The 27805-nt window shown below is 41.0% G+C and overlaps 1 protein-coding gene across 7 annotated transcripts in view; it reads left to right on the top strand.

Moving 5' to 3' along the window:
* The window catches only part of ATRX (ATRX chromatin remodeler), a 99713-nt gene that overhangs the window by 5877 nt on the left and 66031 nt on the right, over positions 1–27805 (top strand). For 3 of the 7 annotated variants that reach the window (XM_083484920.1, XM_083484919.1, XM_083484921.1), the window contains exons 2-9: positions 7641–7741; positions 9991–10058; positions 10924–10976; positions 15385–15509; positions 18745–18864; positions 20213–20322; positions 22510–22577; positions 23708–26466. In XM_083484920.1, coding sequence (XP_083341046.1) covers positions 7641–7741; positions 9991–10058; positions 10924–10976; positions 15385–15509; positions 18745–18864; positions 20213–20322; positions 22510–22577; positions 23708–26466 — 3404 coding nt within the window. The remainder of the gene's footprint in view (positions 1–7640; positions 7742–9990; positions 10059–10923; positions 10977–15384; positions 15510–18744; positions 18865–20212; positions 20323–22509; positions 22578–23707; positions 26467–27805) is intronic. The other 4 variants (XM_083484922.1, XM_083484923.1, XM_083484924.1 and 1 more) reach the window with 2 other exon arrangements.

Genomic DNA, 27805 nt, shown 5'->3' with positions numbered 1-27805 from the left:
TCAATTGGACCAACAACTGGTGTGGGTCCAGTTCCGACCATGTGGAGATCTCTGGGTGGTGACTGACATCTCCATCCGGCTGGCCCCAGGCTTCCTATGCAGGTAAGCAGAAGAGCTTACTGTATTTTTTGCACCATAGGACGCACCGGACAATAGGACGCACTTTGTTTTAGAGGGGGGAGAACAAGAAAAAAAAATTCTCCCCCTCTCTGCCCAGCGCCCCTTCAGTGAAGCGGCAGGACGCGCTGCACAGAGAGGGGGAGAACTTTCCCCCTCTTGTTTTCCTGCTCTAAAACAAGGTGCCATTTAAAGTGCGTTCAGGCGGCTACCTTGGAAGCCTGGAGAGCGAGAGGGGTCGGTGTGCACTGACCCCTCTCGCGCTCCAGGCTTCAGGTTCCTTTCGACCTGCTCTTTGGGGCTGGCGGGGGGGAGCCCACCACCAGCCCAAAGAGCAGGTCAGGGAGCAGCGGAAAGGCGCAGCGGAGAGGCTCCTGCCATAGCTGCGCGTCACCTCTCCAGCCGGGAGAGGGTCGCAGGGCTATGGCTTCTTTAGCCCCGCACGCGCTCTCCCGGCTGGGGAGGTGACGCGGGTCTATAGAGGCTCCTGCCATAGCCGCGCGTCACCTCTCCAGCCGGGAGAGGGTCGCAGGGCTATGGCTTCTTTAGCCCCGCACGCGCTCTCCCGGCTGGGGAGGTGACGCGGGGCTATAGAGGCTCCTGCCATAGCCGCGCGTCACCTCTCCAGCCGGGAGAGGGTCGCGGGGCTATGGCGTCTTCGCTCCATAGGACGCACACACATTTTCCCTTCATTTTTGAAGGGGAAAAGTGCGTCCTATAGAGCGAAAAATACGGTATTTACTGCATTTATATCCCATTTTTTTCTCCAAGGAGTACACAGTTCAGCCTCCTCCTCAGGTAATCCCTACAACCACCTTGTGAAGTTGGTTAAGAGGTTGTGACTGGCCCCAGATCACCCAGTGAGCTTCCTAGAGTACTTCTATGGGGCAGCTATATAAGTAGGTAAATCAATATGGAGAAAGAAAATACCACTTAGAGAATGATCTGAAATATTTTTCTTGAAGCTTGAATTTGTTTTATTCTTGATGTTTGGCTTCCAAGGAAGTTCACAAACCGGAACACTTACTTCCGGGTTTGCGGCATTTAAGAGCCAAAACGTTTGAGCCGCAATGCATTTGAGAACCAAGGTATGACAGTAATAATGTTTTATTGCAAAAATAAAATGGCACCTAGACATTCTGTTGTGGTGACCGTAACTCAAGGTGCCATTGGGCGATTAGTTTATATGCCTGAGTTTCTACTACAGTGGTACCTCAGGTTAAGAACTTAATTCGTTCCGGAGGTCCATTCTTAACCTGAAACTGTTCTTAACCTGAAGCACCACTTTAGCTAATGGGGCCTCCCGTTGCTGATGTGCTGCCGCTGCGCGATTTCTGTTCTCATCCTGAAGCAAAGTTCTTAACCCAAGGTACTATTTCTGGATTAGCAGAGTCTGTAACCTGAAGCGTTTGTAACCTGAGGTACCACTGTATATCCCCCCCATGCTGCTTCACCCCCCCCAAAGAAAAGGCTTAGTGGTTGACAGAACTGACACGATCCCTTCACGTGTCTCAAAACCCTGTCATCCCCACATGCTAACATATAAAACCAAGTGGAACAAATAAAAAAAAATTCTCTGCCTTACAGAAAACCTTGATTGCCTTTGCTTGCCAAGGTTTCTCTTCCCCCAACCCCTTCCATTTTAAATTAAGCCTAGAGAAAACTGGGAGAGAGCTTAAGTACAGGCACTTCCCCATTTAAACTGGGGTTATGTTCCGAGGCATCATGCGTTTTAGAGAAATTGCGCATATTGGGAGCACCATTGAAAAAGCCTGCAAACACACTCTAAACCTCCGGAAACCCTTTAAAAAACCCAAAGTCCACCACAGTTGCTCCCTCCAAACCTCTTAGATTATTATTTACACTGGTGTTCCTTCCTTACCAGCAGGCTTTGCATCTCTTTGCCATACCTTTTTCATGTTTTTATTTTTTATCTATAGACAGAATGCTTTAAAAATGTTTCCATAGGCTCTTCCTTTTGACCACCAGCAGAGATTAAATTGGGGGATATCTAGAACCTGGGTACTGGGTTGCTCTTTCTTCTTCCCAGTGTCTCTGCTTTCTTTTTGCTCTGTATTGGCCAATCACCATCATAGAGACAAAGTAACAAGCAAAATTAAATTCCCCAAATAGATAGGCTGAAGAAAGATTTGAGCTGCTGCTGCTCTGCCTGTGAGTATTGGGGAGGACCGCTCCCCCTTGAAGCCCATTCTCCACCTTGGGCCTGGGGGTGGGCCCCATACTCACTCACCACCACAGCTTATAAGGCTCTAAAACACCAATGCTATCAAAGGAGGCACTAATGGGGCTTGGAATTACTACCGTGGAATGGCAAGGGAAGTATGGCGGTGGGGGCAGATCTTGTAGGCGAAGGGGTATGAGATATGGATATGCTTGTACCCCTTTCTACCTGTGCCCCATCCCCAGGGACGAAGGTAGGGTGAGCAAGGACCACCTGCTTCCATCACTGGTGGTGTGCAATGCCAGGTCTATAGGCAACAAAACCGCCACCCTTGAGATTTCTTTACCTTGTAGGGGGTTGACCTGGCTTGTGTAATGGAGACCTGGGTGCGCGAAGGGGAAACAGTTACCTTACGAGAGATGGTGCCCCCAGGTTTCTCCGTCCACCAGTTGCAGACTGGGGGGTGGGGGGGGGTTGGCATTGATAATCTGGGAAGATTGTTCTTTCAGGCCTCTATCATTGTCGTTGATCCCCGGCATTGAATGTGTTAGCCTGGTGTAGGGTTCTGAGGAGAACTTGGCTGTCTTGCTGGTGTACCGGCCACCTAGTGTACCAGCAGCCACCCTGTCAGACCTGCTAGAGGTGGTGACCGCCTGGGTCTTGGAGTTCCCCAATCTATTGGTATTGGGGAACTTCAACGTACATGCGGATGCCACCCCTTCCTTACAGGCTATGGATCTGGTGTCTTCCACGGCGACACTAGGGCTCTCTCCATTTGTTTCAGGCCCCGCACATAAAGCAGGCCACACGCTGGGCCTGATCTTTGGTGCAGGCATAGATGTGATCACATCCCCCACTATGGAGCTGCCATGGTCTGATCACTATGCTCTGAAAGCCAGGATTGACTTCCTGCTCCTACCTTGCTTAGGTGGTGATCTTATTTGGGCTCGCCTGCGAAGGCTGATGGATCCTGATGGATTCCATCAGGCCCTGTGGGATCCTGCTCCCCCTGGCGACTCATTGACTGAGCTTGTTGAGGTTTGGAATACCCGGCTCTTGGCGGCCATCAATGAGATTGCATCTAGGCGCCCTCTGCGACCCCGCAGAAACTGGCCCCCCTGGTTTACCGAGGAGCTCCGGAAAATGAAGTGGGACCTCAGACGACTAGAGCGAGTATGGCAGGATGCCCGCAACTGACCCTCAAAAACATCTTATAGGGCGTTTATGAAAACCTATGAGATGGCAGTGAAGGCTGCTAAGAAGTCCTACTTCTCAGCCTCCATTGCACCCGCTAGCTCTTGCCTGACGCAACTTTTTAGTATAATTAGGTCTCTAATGTCCCTAGAGGGACAGTCAATTTAAATATGAATCAAGCCCATAGCTGTTAGGCATTTGCAAGCTTTTTTGCGGAAAAATTCCTGACTCTCCACCGTGACCTCCCTGCCAATTTGAATACAATAACAGAACTGGAGGCTCCTCGACTGTCCTCGGGTCCACTATTGGACCACTTCAACCGGATACTCCCAGCCGATGTGGACAAACTCCTCTGTGCCAGAAAGCCCACCACCTGTTGACCCGTGTCTGTCCTGGTTGATTAGAGCATGTCCAAACGAGGTGCGGGCCCCCTCGGGTGAGAGCATCAGTTTGTCCCTTGGCTCTGGGACATTCCCTGGGGAACTGAAGGAGGCAGTTGTGTGTTTGCTCTTAAATAAAACATCATTAGATCCTTTAGATCTATCCAATTACCGCCCAGTTTTGAATCTTCTGTTCCTGGGTAAGGTGATTGAGAGAGCAGTTGCTGAACAGCTTGGCGGATTTCTGGATGAAACATCGGCTTTGGATCCATTCCAGTCCGGTTTTTGCTCTGGTCATTGGACCAAGATGGCTCTGGCCGTCCTAACAGATGACTTCTGTAGGCAGCTGGATTTAGGCGGGTCGGGGCTGTTGATTCTTTAAGATTTGTCAGCAGCCTTTGACATGGTCAACCATGAACTTCTAGACCACCGCCTCGCCGACATGGGGATTTGGGGCACAGTCCTTCAATGGCTGCGCTAATTCCTCTCTGGTTGGGGACAAAGGGTGGCGCTGTGGGGGGGGGGGAGCTGTTGTTGCACTACTTGGTGTGTGTAGTACTGCAGCGTGCATTTCTCTCCCCAATGCTTTTCAACATCTTTATGCGCTCCCTCGCCCAGCTTGTCTGGAATTTTGGTTTGGGTTGCCATTAGTATACTGATGACACCCAACTCTTATCTGTTGATGGAAGGCTGTCCTGGCTTGGCCCCAGGCACACTGAGTAGATGTTTGGAAGCTGTGGTTGGATGGCTACGTGGGAGCCAGTTGAAGTTAAATCCTTCGAAGACAGAGGTCCTTTGGCTGGGTTGGAAAGATATGGGGTTGGGGGGACCAACTCCCATTCTTGCGGGGGCACAGTTAGTGCCAGCGCCTTCCGTCAAGAGTTTGGGTGTAATCTTTGACGCCTCCCTTTCTATTGAGGTGCAGGTTACAGCTACAACAAAGGCGACATTTTTTCATCTCTGCTGAGCTAAGCAATTGGTCCCTTACCTCTTTTGCCCTGACCTTGCCACTGTGATCCATGCGACGGTCACCTCCAGGCTTGATTATTGTAACTCACTTTACATGGGGCTGCCCTTGAAACTGACCCAGAAGTTCCAGCAGGTGCAGAATGCCATGGTGACACTCCTTATGGGGTCTCTGCCATGGGATCACATTCACCCAGTGCTGTAGCAGCTGCTCTGGCTCCCGGTGGAGTACAGGATCAGGTTTAAGGTGCTGGTTTTAAGCTCTAAAGCCCTAAATGGCCTAGGACTCTCGTACCTACAGGACTTCTGGTATGCCCCACGGAGGACCTTACGGTCTGCTAAGAACAACACTTTGAAGATCCTGGGCCCCAGGGAAATTAGACTGGCATCGACCAGAGCCAGGGCTTTTTCGGCCATTGCCCCAGCCTGGTGGAACGCTCTCCCACACGAGACTAGGGCCCTGCACAATTCGACATCTTTCTTAAGGGCCTGCAAGATGGAGCTGTTCCCCCAGGCCTTTGGGCAGGATGCAGTTTGACTTATTTTCCTTTGTATAAAATAAACCTGAAGGAGGCCCCCAACCCGGTCACAGGTTCTTGTATGCTCAGTGGAAGCAGTTGGTCCTGGCAAATATTAACCACTCTCAATTCCAACCTGATAATTGCCACCTGTCCAGATTTTAACTTGTATTTTAATTAATTGATGTATTTTAATTAATTGATGTCTGTTTTTATGCATATTGTGTTGTTTTTATGATGTTAGCCGCTCTGAGCCTGGCGTTGGCCGGGGAGGGCGGGATTCAAATTGTTGTTGTTGTTGTTGTTGTTGTTATTTATTGTGCTGATTAGAGTGGTTCTCGCATGTTATATTTTGAGAAAAAATGTTAAGATTGTGTTTCATTCTCAGCTAGATGATTCTTGGAAGAGGAGTTATCTACCAGCTGCACTGACTCCCGGTGGAGTACAGAATCAGGTTCAAGGTGCTGGTTTTAACTTTTAAAGCCCTATATGGCCTAGGACCCTTGTACCTACGGGACCGCCTCTCCTGGTATGTCCCATGGAGGACCTTATGGTCTTCAAACAAAACCACCTTGGAGTCCCAGGCCACAGAGAGGTTAGGCTGGCCTCAACCAGAGCCAGGGCTTTTTTGGCTGTGGCTCCAATCTGGTAGAAAGTTCTGTCACAAGAGACTAGGGCCCTGCAGGATTTGACATCTTTCCGCAGGGTCTGCAAGACAGAGCTGTTCCACCAGGCCTTTGGCGAAGGCACAGCCTGACCCCCTCCTTCGGTAATTCTTCACAGAACTCCAGCCCAATGGTTGCCATCAATGTGATATGAATTGATTTTATAATGAATTGATTTTAGAATGCTGTGTTATTTTACTGTTGTTAGCCGCTCTGAGCCCGGCTTCGGCTGGGGAGGGAGGGATATAAACAAATTATTATTATTGTTGTTGTTGTTGTTAACATGGGCATGAAAATGTAGCAGAAGCTGTATTTTAAAGCTCTTGATCCATGTGGTGGGCTCTTCACACACAGAAATTTCACATCCCAGTTATATGCTCATATTTGCAGACATTGCATGCAAAAGGGGTACATTAGTTAAATTTTGTTGAATACTTTTTGGAGTGTCCATGGATGGAACTGTTCTTTGTTGATTTAACTTGTCAGAATTAGTCCTGACCAGCTTTGGAAATTAACCAGGCACCAGGTGCATTTTGCACATGGCTATCAGCCACTTGTGACCAATTGAAGATTCCTGGGCACCAGGATGGTACCTGATGTCTCCACTATCTGGAGGTTCATGCCTTGGGATCCTTGGGTTTTGCTGGTTTCCACAGACCAACACATCCTTTGGAATTCTATCCATGATATTTTATCTGTACAATCAGAATGAATTTCAGGAACCAAAAAGTTGAATGGAAAGATACAACTTTTGAGCCTTCCGGCTTCAAAATGGCAACTAGACATTACGTTTTGGTGAAAGTAACCCTGGCTTAAGGAGCCATTTGGCACCTAGCTCATACATTTGAGTTTCTGACACTGGTCCTGACTAGGGCTGGGCAATGTTAGGTTTTCAACATTGCAATGTATCCTCAGCCAAACATCGTGTTTGGGGTGAAACTGCTTTAGCTCTCATCGCGGGAGCTGAGGCACTTTCATCCAAGCATCTGGTGGGCTGGGGCCAATGCAGTTGGCTCCAGCCTGCTGGTCACCTCCTGAGTCAGCTCTAATGTCCCTGCCTCAGGGCTCCTTTCTGAGGTTGCCTTTGCCGATGCAGGGTTGGCAGGCTACCCCACACCTCTCTCCCTGAAGTTGGACCAAGCTACAGTAGCCAACTGCGGAGGGTCTTAGGAGCAGCGGCAGTTTCGCCAGCGATATATTGCTGAGTGAAGCTTTCATTGTGGTCTGTTCCTCATACTGGTCCTGGGTGATAAGTCGCTACATCACCCAGGCCTAGTCCTGACCCTGAAATGGTTTGATGAGAATGTCATTAGGCTTCTCAGGCATCGGGGCATAGAACATTCCAAGGAGGGTAGATAGAACATGCATAGCAGTCAAGTGTGTAGACCTTGGAAGACAGGAGAACAGAATGAGTTTGTTTCTCCCCCCATCCTTCACTCCCCCTTTCACTTGAGGCTTATATTTGTTTCTTAACCCAAGAGATGTCTCGAAAACTGGACACTGCTATTTTTGAGAGAGTTTGAGATTGCATGTCATAATGGAAATAAAGCTTGTTTCACACTGTGACAATATTTACAAAAAGGCAAACATTCAAATGGTGCATTTTTTTTTAAAACAGTGAAAGCAAGTTGACTACATTGGTGCAGAAGCTTCATGACTTTTTGGCTCACTCATCAGAAGAATCTGAGGATGCAAAGTCTCCTCCAAGATTAACTATAGGTAAAACAGCCTTACTAATTAAAACCTGTTCAGATCTGTGCTCCTTGTATGTTCATTCTGTCATGCCATTCAATAAAACTATTTAGTTCTGAAATAATAATTACTGCTGTTGTGTTCTTGATGACTCTGAGAGGTGAGTTGTACCTTCTTTGATGTATTGTTTAGGCATCTGTAACTTAGGAAGTAACCTTGTGCAGTTTGTATAAGTTAATCTGCACCAGATCCAACCCCCTGCTGTGCCTAAGCGTGGTGGATGGAAAACAAGCCTTTAGAATAGTGTTATAGGCTGTATTGCTAGGTCACATGACTGAGCTGAACAGGCTTCAGATCCAGCCTAAGCACCTCCTTTCTAGTATTGCTACACTCCTGGAACACCTTTTGGGGCCTTAAACTAAGCTGGGCTGAATCAGGATGAGCAAATTATGCTGGTGTGTCTTTGGCTGAGCTGAAGACTTAGTGCTGGTTTAGCCAGGAATCGCCTGCATCCTAAACTGCTCATTCTGGCTGATCTTGCCACCAATATGACTAAATCATTCACTTTATTAATAAATATGTCAGATATGCTTACCTTAATATGTTCAGTGTTTCCATAGTTCTTTATATTAGTTCTGCTTACACAGCTCTAAGTAGTATACGGTATTATCTTTCTGCCCATGCCAATCTTAGTTCTCATGTATTATGTTGAATGTTGCTAGGAGTTTTGTGGCAAATTCAGAAACTGTTGCAAAATAACATAGAAATAACTGCTACATTATCAGATCTGGGGAATTCTAATGATTAATGCTAATTACTGTAAAATAAACCACCTACTAAGATCTGAGAGAGTAGGGATCCTTGCATACATGGGCAAGGTCTGTGTGACAAGGTCTGCTCATGTATGAAAACAAAACTGAACATGTTATATGAAGAAAAACCAATCATTTCAAGTAGATGAAAGTGTTTCAGCCTTCCAGCTTTCTTTTTATTCTGTCTTCATTCTTTCAGTTTTCAGGTTACTTGATGTTCAGTATCTCTTTAGATTACTAGTGTCTAGTAGTTTGCACTTGGGATTTTTGAGGCTAGATTTTATAGGTACAGGTATAGGCCCACCACTTTCATGAGAGTTGGGTCCCTGTGCAAAGGCAAAATTGCACAAAGTCAGGAACCCCTGGAACTACCTTCCTGCAGGTGGAGGACTGCTTACTGGAGTCTGGGAAGGTCACAGGAGAACTTTATAACTTTAAATTTTGATAATTTGCAGTTCTGAAAAATTGAATGATTTATCTTATTCTTGTGTTTATTTTTTGATTTACATTATAAATTGCCCTTGGCTGTAAACAATAACAGTCTGACTGATTTACATTTTTATGCAAATATTGGTGCTAAAAATGATGACCATCTGTTTTTGCATTGGAGAATCACTCTTTTCCAGAAACTGCAAATATGGATTAATTTTTGTCTAAGCAAAAAATGTGGTTGCCATGGAAATGTGGAGGGGTGGGGGAAGTGTTAGAAATTGATATATGAAAGTCAGAAGCTAAATGGCACCTTAAACCTAGATTATGGCCGCAAGAACGAAATGTCTAGGCATACTTTTTTATAACAAGAATGGAAAGCTAAAAATGAATGAACTGCAGCTAAAATATTGTGTTCATTTTTCACATGGTCTAGTCTTTTACTTGCCCACCCCTCTAATATTCTCTTCTCTAGTCTTCAGAGCGTAGTTGGAAGGGGGGAGGCAGAAAAAGGTCTTCCTTCCACTCTTCAGGTTTAATATAAAATCTTAGGCGCAATACTGTACCCAGAGCTCAGAAACCGCTCACACTAATGAAATTCCCTGTTGCAAAATGCACCTAGAACAAGGGGAGTTTCAAACACTGAGTGGGGGGAGCATGTACTGTTGTGTACCTTTGGGAAGAAGTATCCCTTTGTTCAATAGTAGCTGACACTCTTCTCTTTCTCTCCCTTGTCCCCCACTTTTTCCAGAGGGAAATGGGGAATCGGCCTGCATTGTTGGTTGTCACTTTCTAAAGGTACTCTGTGACAATCTGATTTTATTTTCTGAAGAGAATCCTTGGTTTTTAGTGTGTCTTTATGATTTGATCTAGTACTAAATAAATACAACCCAGCCAGGATCAGTTTGAGTTGTTTGTGGAAGATAGTACAGTACTTTGCCTACAGTGTAGTTATATGCATTGTTGCTGTTTTGTGTATTTTGAATCATTACTATCCATCTTTATGCGTGAACATATTCCATCCGTTTCTTACAGATAAATTTGCTATGACGGAAAATATTCCAACTCCAGTTCCAACTCCAATGGAAAACTGCAGGGAAGAAGTAAGAACAATTTAGTAACTTAGTTTATAATAATGAAAAACAGTTGTGGAAAGTGGTGATTGATTTCATATGAGCTCAGGTTGCTTAGGTTACTTTCTCCATGGTGTGTAAGAGTGAATTTGTATAGAGCATCTATTTAGAAATGATTTTGTTTATATTTTTGGAAATTCCCAGGATGTATAGTGCAGCTTTAATAAGCCAGTGATAACAAATGAACCACAACAATAATAACTTGGTTTTATTTTTTTGTATTTTGAAAACTTGAGGAATTATCTTATATTCAGCATATAAATTCAGTATTTTTTCAGTTCTTTCATTTTTATGAGATCCAGCTATTGGTTTCTGGTTTTTTGTTTCAGAGGCAATTTTCTTCTTACAAATAATTTTAAAAAATTGTTTGTGCCCATTAAGCATCTCAACTGTGACTTTTAATTTTGTGGAGGATGATAATTTTATTGATTTTAGGATTACTTAACCTAGAAAGATTGTATGGTCTGGCCTGTGGTTCATAATATTCATGCAAACTATATTGTTCATATGGACAGTGCTTTCCTGTATGAGATTTACAGATGTGCAAACCTTCCTGCCCTTGCTATACTTTATTAATTAATGTGGCTGAAAGCAGTTGGTAAGATCATCGAGATTTGAAGTCTAGTGTTTACTTTTATACAATTATTTAATCCCATTGCATTTTATAGTTTATATTTAAAGCACAAGCCCAGTTAGTTACATTTACATATATAAAAGTAGGATAGAGTTGTCCTTAAACTTCATAGTAAGTTATGTATAAATTGATGTGCATCCATAGGGATGTTTAATTGTATATGGCTTGCGATTTTGTGTTTCCTCTCCCTTTCATATTCAGGGTAGCAGCTCTTCTGAAAAGTCCAAATCATTATGTTCATCACGTTCCAAAAGGTTAGTTTGATATTCTGTTTACCAGTTTGAATTGCTTGCTACAGTGAGTCTGAAGGAACAATTCACTGTCTGTTAGAATCCATGGTGGTCATTTTAAGAAATAGTACATGTTACTATGTTGCATATTTTTCTGTTTTTATACTGTAACCTGCCCTGTGATCCTTGGAAGAAGGGTGGTATATAACCCCTCCTTAAATTCTTATTTATTTTTAAAAACTTAAATACAAAACATAAAAAGTGAATTTTTTTAATATAAAAAATGAAGAAAGAGAAAGAAGTGTTGTATATTACTAAAACAAATGTTAACAGTTAACAAACACAATTTTAAAACTACTGTATTTTGTATAAATGAGTTCCAAATTTCATTATACATATCCATGCAAAGTCTACGTCAATAAGCAATCTGCTCATAGGTGGCAACAGTAGGCAGCTTCAATCCATTGAATAAGTGGAGCCATACATTTATCGTTCCAGTGCAGCAATATCAGTCTTTTCGCCATAGTAAGGGCATGGAGAATCCAATTATGTTGTCCAGTTGTCAAATTCCATATAGTAGGTATGTAGTTCAAAAGAACATTATCATCTGAAAATTTTAGCTTTTTTGCACAGACATATTTATCAATCTTTATTATGGTCCAGAGACCCAACAAATCATTACAAATCAATACACAGTTCATACAGCCTACCTCCAGGTTAATCAAGCATTTTGTTTAGAATATAGGGCTCATTTGTTCTTCCAACCACCAATAAAAACTTTGCCACTGCTAACGTTCTAGCATTTGTCCGGTCTTCCAGTAGGAACCTGACATAGTGAGCCTCTGATTTTCCCGGGAAAGATACCAGCAAGGGTAGTATCAGTTCAGCCCTGGCCTGCTCATATTTTGCACAATGCAACAAAATATGTTTTATGGAATGGATGTCTTGAGCACACGAGCAAAGTCTGTCCTGGTAGGGAACTCCTCTCAACCTGCCATCCAACACTGCAGAAGGAAAGACATTTAGTCTGGCTTTGGTGAAAAGCCTTCGGTAGTTTGGTACTGTCATGTTTTTTTATGTAAGATGTTAACTTAAAGACATACCCATATTGAACTCCTACTGCCAGCGGACTACAGACTGCGTGTGATCAAGATCGCAAGTCACTGCGTGCATTATCCCATAATCTTTGCTTTAAAATCTTTTGGGCGCCTTCATAACCCAGGTAATACAATTGGGGGGAGACAGACCAATAGAGGTGGCTTTTTTAGCCATGGTTTTCTGCCATTTGCTGACAAATTCCTCATTGGTCAGGTGTTGGTACAAACCCTTCCCTAGATTAAACTGAAATCCTGAGCCAATGTTTTAGGGCAGCCCACCACGCTTTAGTTGAAATTGGGCATTCACCAGCTTCTAACAGAAGTACGGAGTTGGGGACGCAGTTAGGTACCTGCAGCAGAGATTGTAGAAATTTTGCCTGAAAGCCATCTAGCTTTGGCAGGTCCCCATTATGCCAGACATTTGCTGCATACAGGAGTTGGGAAACGGGCTTTGTGTTGAAAACCCTTAAGGCTGCTGGAACATATTTGCCGCCCTTTGTGAAGAAAAATCTAAGTATGGCTAGCTTTGCAATCTCCGCCTTTTGAAGGAGGTTTGCCAATGGTGCTTCCAAGATCCTGTATGATGGAATGTGAGCCCTAGATAACTGAATATTGAATATTGCAGCAATATCAGTCTTTTGGCCATAGTAAGGGCACGGAGAATCCAATTACGTTGTCCAGTTGTCAAATTCCATATAGTAGGTATGTAGTTCAAAAGAACATTATCATCTGAAAATTTTAGCTTTTTTTGCACAGACATATTTACATAATTCACTTTTTTCCAAAACATAGTAAGTATAGGACATTGTAAAAATGTGTGTTTTAAAGAAGCATTATTTCCAACATACTGCTGTCTCAAGACAGTCCTTTTCTATACAAACGTAATGGAGACCAGTAAATTATAAATATTATTTTCAGTTGTGTAAGTAATGATTTAAGGTTCATTGACACCCTTGCTATAGAAGTTAAAACACTCTCATTGTCAAGGCAATATAGGAACCTCCGATTCTTTATTCCATTCATTTCTTAACATCTCCATATGAAATTGATTTATTTGTAACAAATACCTTTAAAATGTAATCATGGGTTTTTTAGTTCTAAAGGATTTAACCAGTTTTTTTAGTATCTCAGGTGTCTCAGAAGCTGAAAATGCTGGTCCAAACATAATTGTTAAAAAATGTTGTAGTTGTAATTGTAAATTGTAGTTGTAAATATTGCCATTGGATTACATCCGATAGCTGATATTTATTTCATAACACAATGTAAAAATTCATTGTCATATTTCAGTTGATCCAAAGTCAATACATCCACATCCATCCAATTTCCCTTATCACCATATTTCTCTTAATTTTTGATGGCTTTCTCCATAAAGTCAATTTACTGTGGGAAAAGGGGTCAAGTTGTTTTTATTAGGCATCACATTCCATAACTTTCTAACAGACATACAGTCATGCCTTGGTTCTCGAATGCCTTGGTACTTGTACATTTTGGCTCCCAAACGCTGCAAACCCTGAAGTAAGTTTTCTGGTTTGTGAACGTTTTTCAGAAGCCAAATGTTTGATGTGGCTTGCCCTTGAGTGCAGGAAGCTCCTGCAGTCAATCGGAAGCCACGCCTTGGTTTTCAAACGGTTTTGGGAGTCAAACATACTGCCGGAACAGATTAAGTTCGAGAACCAAGATACCACTCTTAATTATTTCGAGAGATACCAGAGTTCTAATGTATTTTGATCCTCATACTGTTTATCCAAACAAAAGTGCTATATGTGTATATTCCAAAGTTGTCCAAATTGGAAAAATACAGTGGTACTTTGGGTTAAGTACGTAATTCGTTCCAGAGGTCTGTACTTAATCTGAAACTGTTCTTAACCTGAAGCACCACTTTAGCTAATGCGGCCTCACGCTGCCGGAGCATGATTTCTGTTCTCAACCTGAAGCAAAGTTCTTAACCTGAAGCACTATTTCTGGGTTAGCAGAGTCTGTAACCTGAAGCATATGTAACCTGAAGCGTATGTAACCCGAGGTACCACTGTAACACCAATTGTTGGCTTTCATCATTTAATACTTGACAATAAATATGCATGATAATATAGCTCCAGATTCAGAATCCTGAATCGTTCCCCCTTAATTTGTAATTGCAAATTACAAATTCTCTTCCTAGAATTTTTTTTATTTTCTGAAAATACTTTCCAGATAGATGAACTAGGATTAGAATATAAATTAATCTGGGAATAATGTTCATTTTGAGAGCAGTCACCTTCCCCAAAGGAGTAAAGTTTAATGATTCCCATCTATCAATATCTGAAGAAACCTCTCTTTATATTTTATTTAAATTGTATATTACTAATTGAGTTATAAGGGACGCGGGTGGCACTGTGGTCTAAATCACAGAGCCTAAGGCTTGCCGATCAGAAGGTTGGCGTTTCAAATCCCCACAATGGGGTAAGCTCCGGTTGCTCAGTCCTTGCTCCTGCCCACCTAGCAGTTTGAAAGCACGCCAAAGTGAAAGTAGATAAATAGGTACTTCTCCGGTAGGAGGGTAAACGGTGTTTCCGTGCGTTGCTCTGGTTCACCAGAAGCAGCTTAGTTATGCTAGCCACATGACCTGGAAGCCGTACGCCGGCTCCCTCGGCCAATAAAGCAAGATGAGCACCGCAACCCCAGAGTCGGTCACGACTGGACTTAACCGTCAGGGGTCCCTTTACTGTTACCTTTAATTGAGTTATATATTTTGGTATAGGCATACCTAAATATTTAATAGATTCACTACAAATACGGAATTAATACTCCAGGTCAGGCATAGGCAAACTCGGCCCTCCAGATGTTTTGGGGCAACCCCCATCATCCCTATTTAACAGGACCAGTGGTCAGGGATGATGGGAATTGTAGTCTCAAAACATCTGTAGGGCCAAGTTTGCTTAAGCCTACTCCAGGTGGTATATAAATTGAATGAATGAATGAACTAATAAATGAAGGTATAGATAGCGGTATTTCTTGTTTTCTTTTTCTAATGTAATTCAGTCAGCCTTTAAGCTTTCAAAAATGGGTCAAATATGACTTTCTTAGTAATAAGCCACTTTGGCATATAAGCAGTACACGTACTAATAAAAATAGTAATGGGTAATTAATACAGCATTATGTAAATTTGGCATTATATTTTCAGTGTTTGTAATCTGCACATCTTACAGCTCAGTTTTATTGGCCATTATATTGCCTATCTATATAATACTATTCACTAGATTCTGTTGTCTAAAAGAATGTTTTGATAAATAGTGGAGATAATTTGGCTTCACATGTACTGGTTGTAGTATAAATATATGTGTCTGCTGCTCATGCAGGAAACCAACAGTTGTAACAAAGTATGTTGGCTCAGATGATGAACAGACCTTAGATGAAACCACAAATCAAGATGTTTCAAATGAAAACTCCGAAAATGAAGTTGATATGAAAAGCTTGCCTAAAGGTAACTTATTCCATAAATTATGAAATATTCTAACAGCATACTGTGTATATTAAAATTTAGCTAGGATACTGCCTGTACATGCTACCTAGAAGCATTGAAACCTGTAATTTCAGTGAAACGGGGATAAAACTGGAAATTATTTTTGTTCCTTTTGTCAAGAACTCATCCCTGGGAATTTTCTTAAAGCTTCAGAGCAACAAAATATCGAATCCCTCATTATGTAAAACATGTTTTCCCTCTCTGCTTTACTTTGTTTCTTCAAGTTAGGGGTGGCTAGTGTGTAGCCACCAGACATTGTTGGATTCCAGCTTCTGTCAGCCCCAGGTAGCATGGCCCATAGTCAGGGATGGTGAGAATATGAATCCTGGAGCCCAGCAACATCTGTAGGATGTTTTTCTATGATAACTGTGTTGGAAGTGGGGCAAATAATTATTTGCAAAATCCTAGACTAATGGTTCCCAATTGGTGGTTCATGGCACATACACATCAACTGTCCGGGACAGCCTGCTTTTTTGACGGGGGGTGGCATCTTGTGTGGGTCATGTGACACCATGATTTCCAAAAGTAGGGGGTGGGCTTTTGAAAAAGAAGGGGAGGGGTCTGCTATACTTAGCTAATTGGGAACCACCATCATTGGACTAGGAATGGATGTTGTGATATTGCTGAGTGCTGCTGCTTAAAAGAGCAGCCTCATGTTTATTTCTCATGTCTCATAGGATGTGGTGGATTCTCCTTCATTGGAGGTTTCTTAGCAGAGGTTGGATGGTTATCTGTCAGTGATGCTTTAGTTGAGATTCCTGCATTGGAGGGAATTCGGCTAGATAATCCACAGGGTCCCTTAACTTGACAATTCTATGATTCACAGGGAATCCATTCCATTGTTGAACAGATCTTACTATCAGAAAGTTCTCCTCAGGATGTTTACTCAGAATCTCTTTTCTTATAACTTGAAGCTGTTGGGGTTGAGTCCTACCCCGCCCCCCAGGGCAGGAGAAGTCTCCCATTCTTTCTAGCGTTTATCTCACTTTTTTTGAATGTTTTGCAATCTGCTGTAGGAAGGCAAATAGGTCACTCTTGTTTCACTCTTGTACATTTTTACCCATATATCAATCTGCCTTCCATGCTCCAGGTAATGGTATATACTTGTGAAGAGATCATCTTTTACATATATTGCTTCTCCTCCCTTTTTGTTTAGTTTGGGGGTAGTCAACTTTTTTATTCCCAGCGCCCACTAATGCATCTTTCTTGATGGTAAAATTTCCTTACCGCCCACCAGTGCTCTAGGGAAGAAGGATTCAGCTTGTGCCGTAGAACCCCTTACCACCCACCTAGAATTCTGAAATGCCCACTTGTGGGCAGTAAGGACCAGGTTGACAACCCCAGGTTTAGTCTGTTTCTTTTGAATCGGTTATACCCCTCAGTTTCTACATTCCAGTCATGAGTCTCATCCCACCAAGTTTCAGTAATGCCTATTAGGTCATATTTGACATCCTGCATAAAGAGCTCAAATTTTTCTTGCCTGTTTCCCATACTCTGTGCATTGGTATCGAGATAACTTAAACCATGAGTTAATTCCTCCACCTGCTTCCTTCTTGTAGTTTTCTACCCTTTAGCAGCTTTCTGTAGCACTGCCTCAGTTTCCTATGCATCAGTGAAGCTATTATCCCCAGTACCATTTGTTCCCTAGTCATCTCTAATATTGTCTCCCTCTCCTTCAGGATTTAATTTAAAGTTCTGTTAGTCAGGTTTTTGAAAAAACAAAAAAATTCCTTCCAGTAGCACCTTAAAGACCAACTAAGTTAGTTCTTGGTATGAGCTTTCGTGTGCAAGCACACTTCTTCAGATACTGAAAGTGTTGCATAGTTTTCTTGCATATTCAGTGGGATACGTGGATTGTAGAGGGTTCTTAATTCTAAGACCCTTGGGTATAATGTCCAGGTTCTTGCATTTAGTAAGAAAGAAGATGTCAGTCTGTACCTGTGCAAGTGTGCTTGCACACGAAAGCTCATACCAAGAACTAACTTAGTTGGTCTTTAAGGTGCTACTGGAAGGATTTTTTTTGTTTTGACTATGGCAGACCAACACGGCTACCTATCAGGTTTTTGAGACTGTCAGCCAACAAATTTCCAACTACTTTGAGGTGCAACTCCTCTCTTGCCAGAAGTCCTTCCTCAAGGAAATGGAGAACATGGTCTTAAGATGCCTATGCCTAACCTTTCCTGATGACACCACCAGCACAGTCAGCGGTCTACCTCATTATTTTCCTCTCCCTGGGCCATGACCTTCCAACAGGAAGAAATGATGAAAAAAACACCTGTGCCCCAAGGCCCTTCAATTTCCCAGCCAGAGTCCTTTGCTATACATTGAAAGCTGTGACTGACAGAATTGTTTGTACTTGCATGACTCATAAGGAAGGGGCTGTGGTCAGTGGACTTTATAAGACCTGGCAACTTTGTGAATCTTTGCACCTGAAAAACAGCACACCTCCCAGGACATCTTGTTGCTTTCTGTCTCTATCCTCAGTAGAGAGTCATGTATCACCACCACTAACATCCTCTGGTAAAACACATGCCATTCTGTTTTGATTTTCCCCATTGTCTCGAGTGGCAGCCGGTAAAACAGCCCAGAAAGGGCATAGTCCATGCTTTGTATTACTGAATGTATTTTGAGAGAGGGAAGACCACTTGTAGTTGCTGTGATTGGTTTCTGCAGTGCACGTATGACAAATAGTTGCAACCTTAATTTCAAATGGTCTAATATTATGACAGCTATTAATGTTCCTGGCTATTTCATGGGAGTGAGGGTAAGGGGAACATGGCAATGTAGTCTACTTTCAGCATAAGATATGGGGTGAAAGGAATGAGGACTAATAGAAGCATCGCCGCCTGTTTATAAGAGTAGGGATAGACGGCTAGTGGCCTGAGGCTTAATATAACCCATAACTATTTTTTTCCTGGTCCTCTGATGGTCTTGCCAGAACTATGCTAAAGTTCTGTGTGATAGCTATGGAACATGAATGAATGCAATTTCTCTTTTAGGCTTTGTATATAGTATGTTAATCTCCATATTTGTATGCCCAACACTATGTGAGCCACATGTACTGTATAACTTTGATGCCTTTTGTGTTAGATGAGTTGGTCATCCTTTCAGTAAGAGTATAGGAAAACCCTGCTAGACTTTTATATTACAATTCTGCATTTAATAATTTGGTGTAATTTTTAAATTGTCATCTTAGGTACAATTGTTGTACAGCCAGAGCCAGTACGTAATGAAGACAAAGATGACTTTAAAGGACCTGAATTTAGGAACAGAAATACTTCTAGAACGAAACCTGAAGCTCAAAAGAAGCGTGGAGGTAAATGCACTTGAATTAAGTTCAATGATGCATTTAAATCATTCTATTATCATTATTAAAAAGTCTGAATTACCTCTGCATTCTTGATGCTTGTGAGCTTTCTAGAGACACTGGATTGACCACTGTAGTAAACAGACTGCTTGATAATGAGATGGGACCCTTGGCCTGACCTAGTGCAGCAATTCTTGTGTTCCTAGGCATCAATGAATTCTAGAATAGTTTCACCAGAAGTGCAAGGGCAGCTGTGCCCTTAAAGGAATTTGGGAGCAAGGAGTAAGGCTGAGTTGATGGGAAGAAAGATCAAGGGACCATTGATAGCCCCATCAGGTTTGGGGGCTCTTGCATTAGCTCAGCATTACATTAGCAATTTATTTCAAATTATAAATTTATTATAGTGAGAGAAGAACAGAGTGTGAGACACATTTAGATGAGGAGTTCTTTGCAGAATTTGCCTCCTGTAATGTGCAACTTTATTTTTGGATGCCAAAACTGATGATTTTTTTAAAGCTGCAATAAATACTTAAAAGATTTTTCAGTATCTTTAAGAATAATATAGTAATATGTTATTAATATTACATCATAATAGGATTGCAGAAGAATTATAACCAAAATTAGTTTTTGAAAAGCAGCAAACAGAAAAGAGGAGCCCCTTTTGTGAATTACAGAAAATCCTAATATCAGTCGGATGATTAGGGAGATAGTGAAGCAGAAAGAAGATAAATGGGAGGTGGGATGAAGGGTATGTTATTGTGCGTTGGATGGAAAGGAGTCAGCTTAGCAGGTTACAGCAATTGTTCAGGGGAAATATTTTTCTTTAGGTGTTTTTGCTTGGTTTTTAAAATAATTTTAATACAACATTTCCCCCTCTATTTTCTTCTTTAGTCTTTCCTCATTTGAAATGTGAATAATGTTAAAAGCTTTCATAAATTTGTGCTCTTGGGTGAATTAAATGTTATTTTTATGCTCACAACGTAGACTGCAATTCTGCACCCTGTTGAACAATCAAATTCCCAATGCAGTTGTTAAATCTCTAGCAAAACTGAATGCAGGATTGCAATCTGTGAAGTCAATCTTTAAGATTTTTTACTGATTATTTAGGTTGCGCCATTTCATAAAAAGCTAATTTAATATTTATGTGTGAATCCAATGCTTCAGGGGGAAGAAAATAATTCTTAACTGGTTACAACAGTTTTCTTTAGCCTTTTAAAGATACCTCTGCAATTGGTGATATTGCAGAAGTAGTGACACTCAGAGTCCTTCTAACAATGACATGCAAGTTAAGTTGTGTTGGAAAAAGGAGGTTTTTGTAGAAGAAAAATTGATATGGTCCTTCTGACTTTTTTTGTAGAGGAAGGGCTACATGGTATTGTGAGCTGTACAGCTTGTGGTCAGCAGGTGAATCATTTTCAAAAGGATTCAATCTATAGACATCCCACATTAAAAGTACTTATATGTAAGGTATGTAAATGTTGGATGTGTGTGTATACCCTCTTATGTGTATATAGAATTCAATTTTTTCACTCAGGCTTAGAACAAAACCTGCTACCCACAAGAGACAGGGTTCATTGAGGCAGATGACAGGTGGTTCCATTCCCACAGTGTGTGTAGATAGATACATCCATTTACTTTCTCTCACATAAGGGAACGGCAGTCTTTTATTTCAGTGATAAGTTTTAAGTTACTGCATTTGGTGACACTGCGTCCAAGGAGGGCAGCTTATGTATCTTTCCCATTCAAAATATTGGTATCCTAGCCTTCACTGAGGCAGATTTCTCTATGGAAGATGCATTGGTTAGTATGATGAGGATGAACTGCAATGATCCTTGGATATGTGCACCTGCCCCTTCCACTTCACTGCAAGGAGGTATTCAGAAGCTTCCATTTCCTTAATCTCAGTCTGCTATGTTATATGGTTTGACAAACTTTGTAAATGTTTTGTAAAAGCCAATTTCATCACCTATGGTTTGATTCAAATTACTCGTAACAGTAACCACAGTTTAGGATCCAGATGACCTAGCAAGGTTTTTGCTTAACCAGAAGTGAGCGGTTCTGAATTCCCCCTTGCGGTTATGTCAGGGGCTTGCTATGGCTCATTCTTGTCATGCTAAACTATGTTTTAGCATGACATCTGGACACAATCTGGATGCATTAGTGAAAGAAAAAAGGAATTCATCTCTGTGCATAGGACATATATATATATATATATATATATATATATGTACAGTGGTACCTCGCAAGACGAATGTCTCGCAAGACAAAAAACTCGCTAGACGAAAGGTTTTTCCGTTTTCGATTTGCCTCGCAAGACGAATTTCCCTATGGGCTTGCTTCGCAAGACGAAAACGTCTCGTGACTTTGTTTGCTTTGTCTAAAAACAAAGACATGTTTTGTTTATAAAGTTAATTTATTTTCCCTTCAATTTTTGAACTGCTCTTTACAGTATGTGTGACTTTAAAGAGCAGTTAATAAACTGTTGTTGTACCAAATTTGGCTTTGTTTGGACTTTTTTTGACCATAGGAACGCATTAATTGATTTTCAATGCATTCCTATGGGATTTCGTGATTCGCAAGACGAAAAATTCGCTAGACGACAAAACTTGCGGAACGAATTAATTTCGTCTTGCGGGGCACCACTGTATATGTATATGTGTCATTTCTTGCTTCCACCAGATACTTGTGATATGCAGGTCCTGTCTCTGTCCCACTCTCCAATCCATTGTCATATTGTTCTATTGTGGATTTCATTTTTAGTCACTTCAGACATTTTTAAAATCAGAAGGCAGGGTATAAATGAAGTGTTAGATATTTTGATAGCCCCGCAGAAAAGCTAGCTCTCTACTTTTCCATGTTCTATAGTATTTTAGAGAGATGGCTTAATTATGGGGGGGGAGGAGGCTATTTTTGCATTCATTTAACAATAAACCATGCTTTGGCGCTCCATGGGCAAGCAGGAACAAATTTTATAATATGTTTACAGACAAATGAAAACACTAAAATCATACAATTTGTAACATACAAAGAGTTAAAATACATGTTATATAAACTAAGTATAAAAGCAAACTAAGATGCAATAAAATTAATATCTTTATAGAACTTTGCAGCAGAAAAGAGAAATTTAGCAAGTGTTTCTATTATTATTTTGTTCATGTCAGCCAGTAAGTTGCCCAGATGCCATTCAAAAGTTATTCCTTGGTGTTTTAGTAGGATGAAAGTAAATCTATTTTGCACCTCTCTACAAAAAGGACATGTATTAATGTTTACATTGCTCCTTTCCTGTAGTGGTGGAGCTCTTTGTAAAACCCAGCCATCCAGTTGAGGAGAATGAGAGCAATTAAATGTAGCCCTAGGAAAAAAAATCAGCCAATATTTCAGAACATTCAGGCTTAGTCCTTCAAAAAGGCAAATGACAGAATAACACCCCCCCAGTACAGTTTACATGGAGTACAGTGACCAGTATCCTTAATCTGCACATCAAGAATAAGTTTTGCCTGGCAGTGCCTTGAGTATGAAGAAGTTTCTTTCTATTGTGCAAAGTTTATTCACTTTAACAGCAGTATGAGGTCAATAATAATGTTTAGTGTATATTATTACATAGTCTGCAAAATTGTTAAGGTTTTTGAAAGAAGAAATTTATTTTCTTCATAGACTTGCTTCAAATATTATATGAGTGATGACATCAGCCGTGATGCAGATGGAATTGATGAACAGTGTAGGTAGGTGTATAAAAATTCCTCAATATCCTAAAATTTTATAGAGTGAACAGGGGCATATTTGAGCCTACATTGATCAGTATTAGCGAGTACATTTCTTGAAGTGCTTGTCAGTATTTATAGTCCGGATATAAAGAACCATGCAGCTTGTTACTTGCACTGCAAGTGATTTCTGGACTTTAGTTTCTTCAACAGCACTTTGCCCTCATAACTCATGGCAAGCTGTTTTGAAACTGAATGAAATATCAGAGTAGTTATACTGGGGTTTCTTTGCTGAAAGAAAAAAGTCAAAAGCCCAAGTCTCAAGTGCTCCTTTGGCTTGTGACCTAAATTATGAATGTTATGTTAAAGTAACATTGTATATAGCATTGTATAAAGTTGATTAAAACATTTCTGTGGTTATGATATAACATTTTGTATATCATTTTTTTCTTGCTAGTACAAGTATATTCCAGCCAATTGGTTAAGTCAGCTTTTCCCAACCAAGTACCGCCCCTCTGTGTGTTTTGGACTAGAACTCCCATCAGCCCCAGCCAGTGATTGTGCTATCTTGGGTGAATGGGAGTTATAATCTAAGGCAACTGGATGGCACCTAGACTGTGGGGGATAGCTGAATTCTAAAGTGCAGAAAGAAATGGAAAGTTAGTATGGAGTAAAAAATTATATTCAAGTTCTCCATGCTCCTGTGTACTTTGAGCCCCTTTTGGATGAAAGATTCCTGCACTGCAGGGGGTTGGACTGGATGATCCTCGTGGTCCCTTCCAACTCTGATTCTATGATCTATGATTTTTCTTAAATAACTTGCATGCTGTCTTGCCACTGTGCATGTACAACACAGGTGCAATTAAATTAAGGGGGGGGGGGAGGATGTGGATTTAGCGGTGCAGGACATTATGTGTGTTGAGGCAAATGTGTCACTAGCTCTGCCTGAAAGCAGTATTTGTGAAAATAGCACTAAATTTCTCTTGTTTTCTCTGGATACTTGTATCTTTCTGATACCAGCATAGCTATTTGCACTTCTGAGAAATATTTTTGATGACCAATAACTGACTTTAGATACTTATGTAACAGAGTTTTCCTAATTTATGCCAACATATTTTTTAAAAAATATATTCAAACTTTATTAATTTCAGATGGTGTGCTGAAGGTGGAAACTTAATTTGCTGTGACTTTTGCCATAACGCCTTCTGCAAAAAATGTATATTACGAAACTTAGGACGAAAAGAACTGTCAACCATACTGGATGAAAACAGTCAATGGCATTGCTATATCTGCCAACCAGAACCTTTGCTGGACTTGGTTACTGCCTGTGATAGTGTGTTTGAAAATTTAGAACAATTATTACAGCAAAATAAAAAGAGAATCAGAGTTGACAATGACAAAGGTAAAATATATGATAATACGCTTAAATATTCTCCGAAGAAAAATAGTTCAAGTTGTAATGGAGAAGAAAAGAAACAAAACCATCCACATTCTGGTGCTCTAACCTATTCCTACAAAGCACTGATGGTGCCAAAAGTCCTGCTTAAAAAAACAAAAAAACTAGTTGAAACGACAACAAATATGAATGCTAGTTTTGTTAATTTTTTGAAGCAGGCAATTGAAAATTCTGAAATAAACCCGACGGTGCAATTACGTCAGCTGAAGGCTTTTAAATCTGTGTTGAGTGACATAAAAAAGGCTCATATGGCATTGGACGAAGATCTGAATTTTGAGATTCGGTCTCTAGATTTTAAAACCAAGCAAAAAAACACCAAGGATAGTGAAACTACAATTAATTTGGATACCGGTGAAGAGAAGAAAACAGAAGGGAAAGAAATAAAAGAGCATAAAGTTGGATTAGAAGTCAGTGAACATACAGATCCAAATGTACCAATAATCGATCAATCAGGAAGCAAAAAACCCAACTGCAAAGATAAAAAAGCTGTGAAAATTGATCTCCAGTATGAACCCAATAGAGCTGAGGCAACAGATATGGATATTGTATCAATTCCCTCATCAGTTCCTGAAGATATTTTTGAATCTTGTATGGAAGCACAAAAAGCTGCCGGTGAACAGGGCAGTGGAAGTAGAGCAACAGAGCAAGGGGCAGTAAATGCAGATACAAGATCTAAAGACAGCAGGAAAGGAATGAAATTGATACCAACAACAAAAGTAACAAAAACATTGGTTGTGAAACTGACTCCAGTTTCCCTCTCTAGTTCTTCTGTAAAAGCTGAAGATCCAGATGGAAAGCCAGAAAAGGGCGATGAGCTCGAAGACGGGAAAGAAAATCATGGCACTGAATGTCCACCTGAAAGTAAAATTACTCCTTTGGTAGAAGATCATGATCTCAGAAGGTCTCCACGTGTTAAAACTACACCTCTGAGACGCCCAACAGACATAAACACCTTACTATGTAATTCAGAAGAGGACAGCAATGATGCATACAGTGAAAAACAAAGGAGAAAATCCACACCATCTAAAAGGAAAAAAGATAAGCCAGACTCTCCTGTTACTACAGTTCACAGTCCTCAGTCTAACACATTTTCTGAGACAAACAAACCAGACACAATGGACCAAAGCTCTGATTCTGATGAGGTGCCTGCAGTCCTGCAAGCTGCAACCACAAGCAGCCACAGTACTTCAGATACTGACAGCAATAGTGAAACACCCAAGGATGTGTTAAATGCTTTAAAGAGGCGGCCAGTGAAGATGGACAATGGAAAACGTAAAAGAAAAGGTTCCAGTTCTGGATCAGATTCCGATGCTAAAGAGGAAAAAGCAAAGCAGGATTTGGTTGCAGCTGCGAAAAAACAACGCCAGAACTGTTCAGATTCTTCCAATAATGATTCTGAGTTGGAGAGAGAGAATTTTAGTAAAACAGAGTCTGCAAGAAAAGCTGCAAAAAAAGAACCAAAGAAAGATAATGATTCTTCAGAAGAGGAACCAATTAAAGAAGGAAAAAGAAATTCCAAGCAGAAGGGTGAAGTGTGTAATGAAGTTGATGATGCTGAAGTCTCTGCTCCAGGAAAAGCAAAGCTAGACAATTCTTTGGAAGATGCATCTTGTAAAGAGCTAGGTTTGAAGGGGAGACGAACAAGGGATTTCAAAGGGAGAGCCTCCAAAGGTAAACAGAATATGTCTCCAGAAAAAGAGAGTAGCATTTCAGGCAAGATAAGCGAACCACTGGCAAAGGAAGGACGTGATGTTTCTTCTGATGATATAGGACTGTCACTAAAGCCAGAACAAACTGGTGAATCATCAGATGATGCTAGAAATAAAGCTAAAAAAGGCACAGAAGGAAAGGAAAGTGGAAATCGGAGAAAAATTTCTACAAGGGGACAAGGTGATTCCTCTTCTGAAATGGAGAAGCTTTCTCCTGAAAAAGAGAGTTGTTCTGGAAGTAAAGGCAAGAAACAAAGTACTGCTGAAAATAAAAAGAACTCAAGAGAAAGGGTTTCTAAGAAGTTGCAGGGTAATGCTTCAGACACTGCAAAGTCTCCCAAAAATGAACAGGTCTGTGATACTTCAGAAGATAATTTAAATGTAAAACGAAACAATGCTAAAGAAAAGAAAAAAGTAAGCCCCAAAAGAAGAAATTCCAAACAAGTTAGAGGTGACTTGCTTTCCTCTTCTGAGGAAGACTTGTATGAGGAGAAAAAGGGGAAAAAAAGAGGGGCAGTCACTAAGGGAAATTCCAAGAGTAATCGTAAAGAGAGAGGGAATATTAATGTTAAAAAGGCAAAGAATGAAACCCTCAATTCCTCTACCACATCACCATCATCATCCAATGAAGCTGAAAACGAGGACCTGAATTCAGCAGGCGAGGCAAGCAGTGATGAACAGAAAATTAAGCCCGTGACAGAAAGTTTATTGGCACCAGCAACAATTGGATTTTGTCAGTCTTCAGGTGTGCAAAAGTTTTAAATCTATTTTTTTTTGTTATTAATACAAAAAAGTGTTTGCATCCTTTTAGCATAATTTAGAAATCATAGCACTTCTCTGATAAAACAAAACAAGTTCCTTAAAGTTTGAATGTAGTTGGAAATCTTTACTAGTATGGTGCGTGTATGGGTTTTGCAGTTTAAGATGTGAATTTCCATTTTTTAGTTGATACTTAATCATGTATCAAAACCCCATTTTAGTTTTTAAATGATGTTCAAAAAATGCTGAAATGTTGATGATTTCTATAGCACTCAAATTGATTTCTATAGCACTGTCCTGTTTCCTATAGTGCCCAAGTCCTGGGGAGCTGACAAACAGGACATGCGTAAGAGCCCTCTCCTGCTGTTCCCCAGAAACTGATATCCATTGGTAGCCTTCTCCTCCATGAATTTGTCTAATTCTCTCCTGTGGTCTTCTAAGATAGAGATATCCAGACATCTTGTGGAGGTGAATTCCAAAGGTTAATTATGTGCAATGTAAAGAAGTACTTGACCTATGGAGTTGTGAATTTGTCTTACTGCTACAAGTCACCTAGAATTGCATCCCTAGGTTCATGGTGTAACAATAATAATTCAACATGCACTTCCATTATAACTTCAGTTGTGAAATTCAGTCCAGCAGTTTTAAGTATATACAGTAGGAACCAGGACAGTAGGTTACAGATGGGGAACCTGTGGCTCTTGCCTTAGTGTTATCTCCAGATCACATCATTCCTGGCCATTGGCCATACTACATGGGGCAGATAGGAGCTAGAGTACAACAACACTGGAAACTACAGGTTTCCTGTCTCTGGGATAAGGTGAATACCAAGGTTTCAATCCTATACACATTTAGGAATAAACTGCATGGAAGAAAATGGGACTGACTTCTGACTAGGCTTGTGTCTAGTTGTGCTGTGAGTCCAGTTGCATTTACTATATTGAATGTCACCTCAGAAGGTCTCACAGAGGAGCGTAAAGAACTGTGATAGCTGAGATCTGAATGTTCACCAGTTCATTGATTGGATATACCATGAGTATCCCCTTTGGATCCCCCCTCCCTTTATTCTCTCTAAAACTGAGTAAACTAAAGTTTTCTCATACCATCCTGTTGTCCACAGTTTATAATTTTCAAATACTCAAGAAGATAGTCACAGTTAAGCTGAATTTTGCTGTAGTATGAAAGATGAGCACTTATATGATGCTGTTCAGATTTATAAACATTCCTGGTAGTTTCTGGGTAATTGATTCCTGGGTGATTGAATTTATCAGGGCTAGAAAGCAGATGTGGTATAGCCCAGTGTGGTTTGTTTAAAGTTTGATCAA

Source organism: Podarcis liolepis, assembly GCF_965112155.1.
Source record: "Podarcis liolepis genome assembly, chromosome: Z".
Lineage (NCBI taxonomy): Eukaryota > Metazoa > Chordata > Lepidosauria > Squamata > Lacertidae > Podarcis > Podarcis liolepis.
The sequence above is the reverse complement of the archived record's forward strand: the minus strand, read 5'-3'. Positions and strand labels throughout refer to the sequence as shown.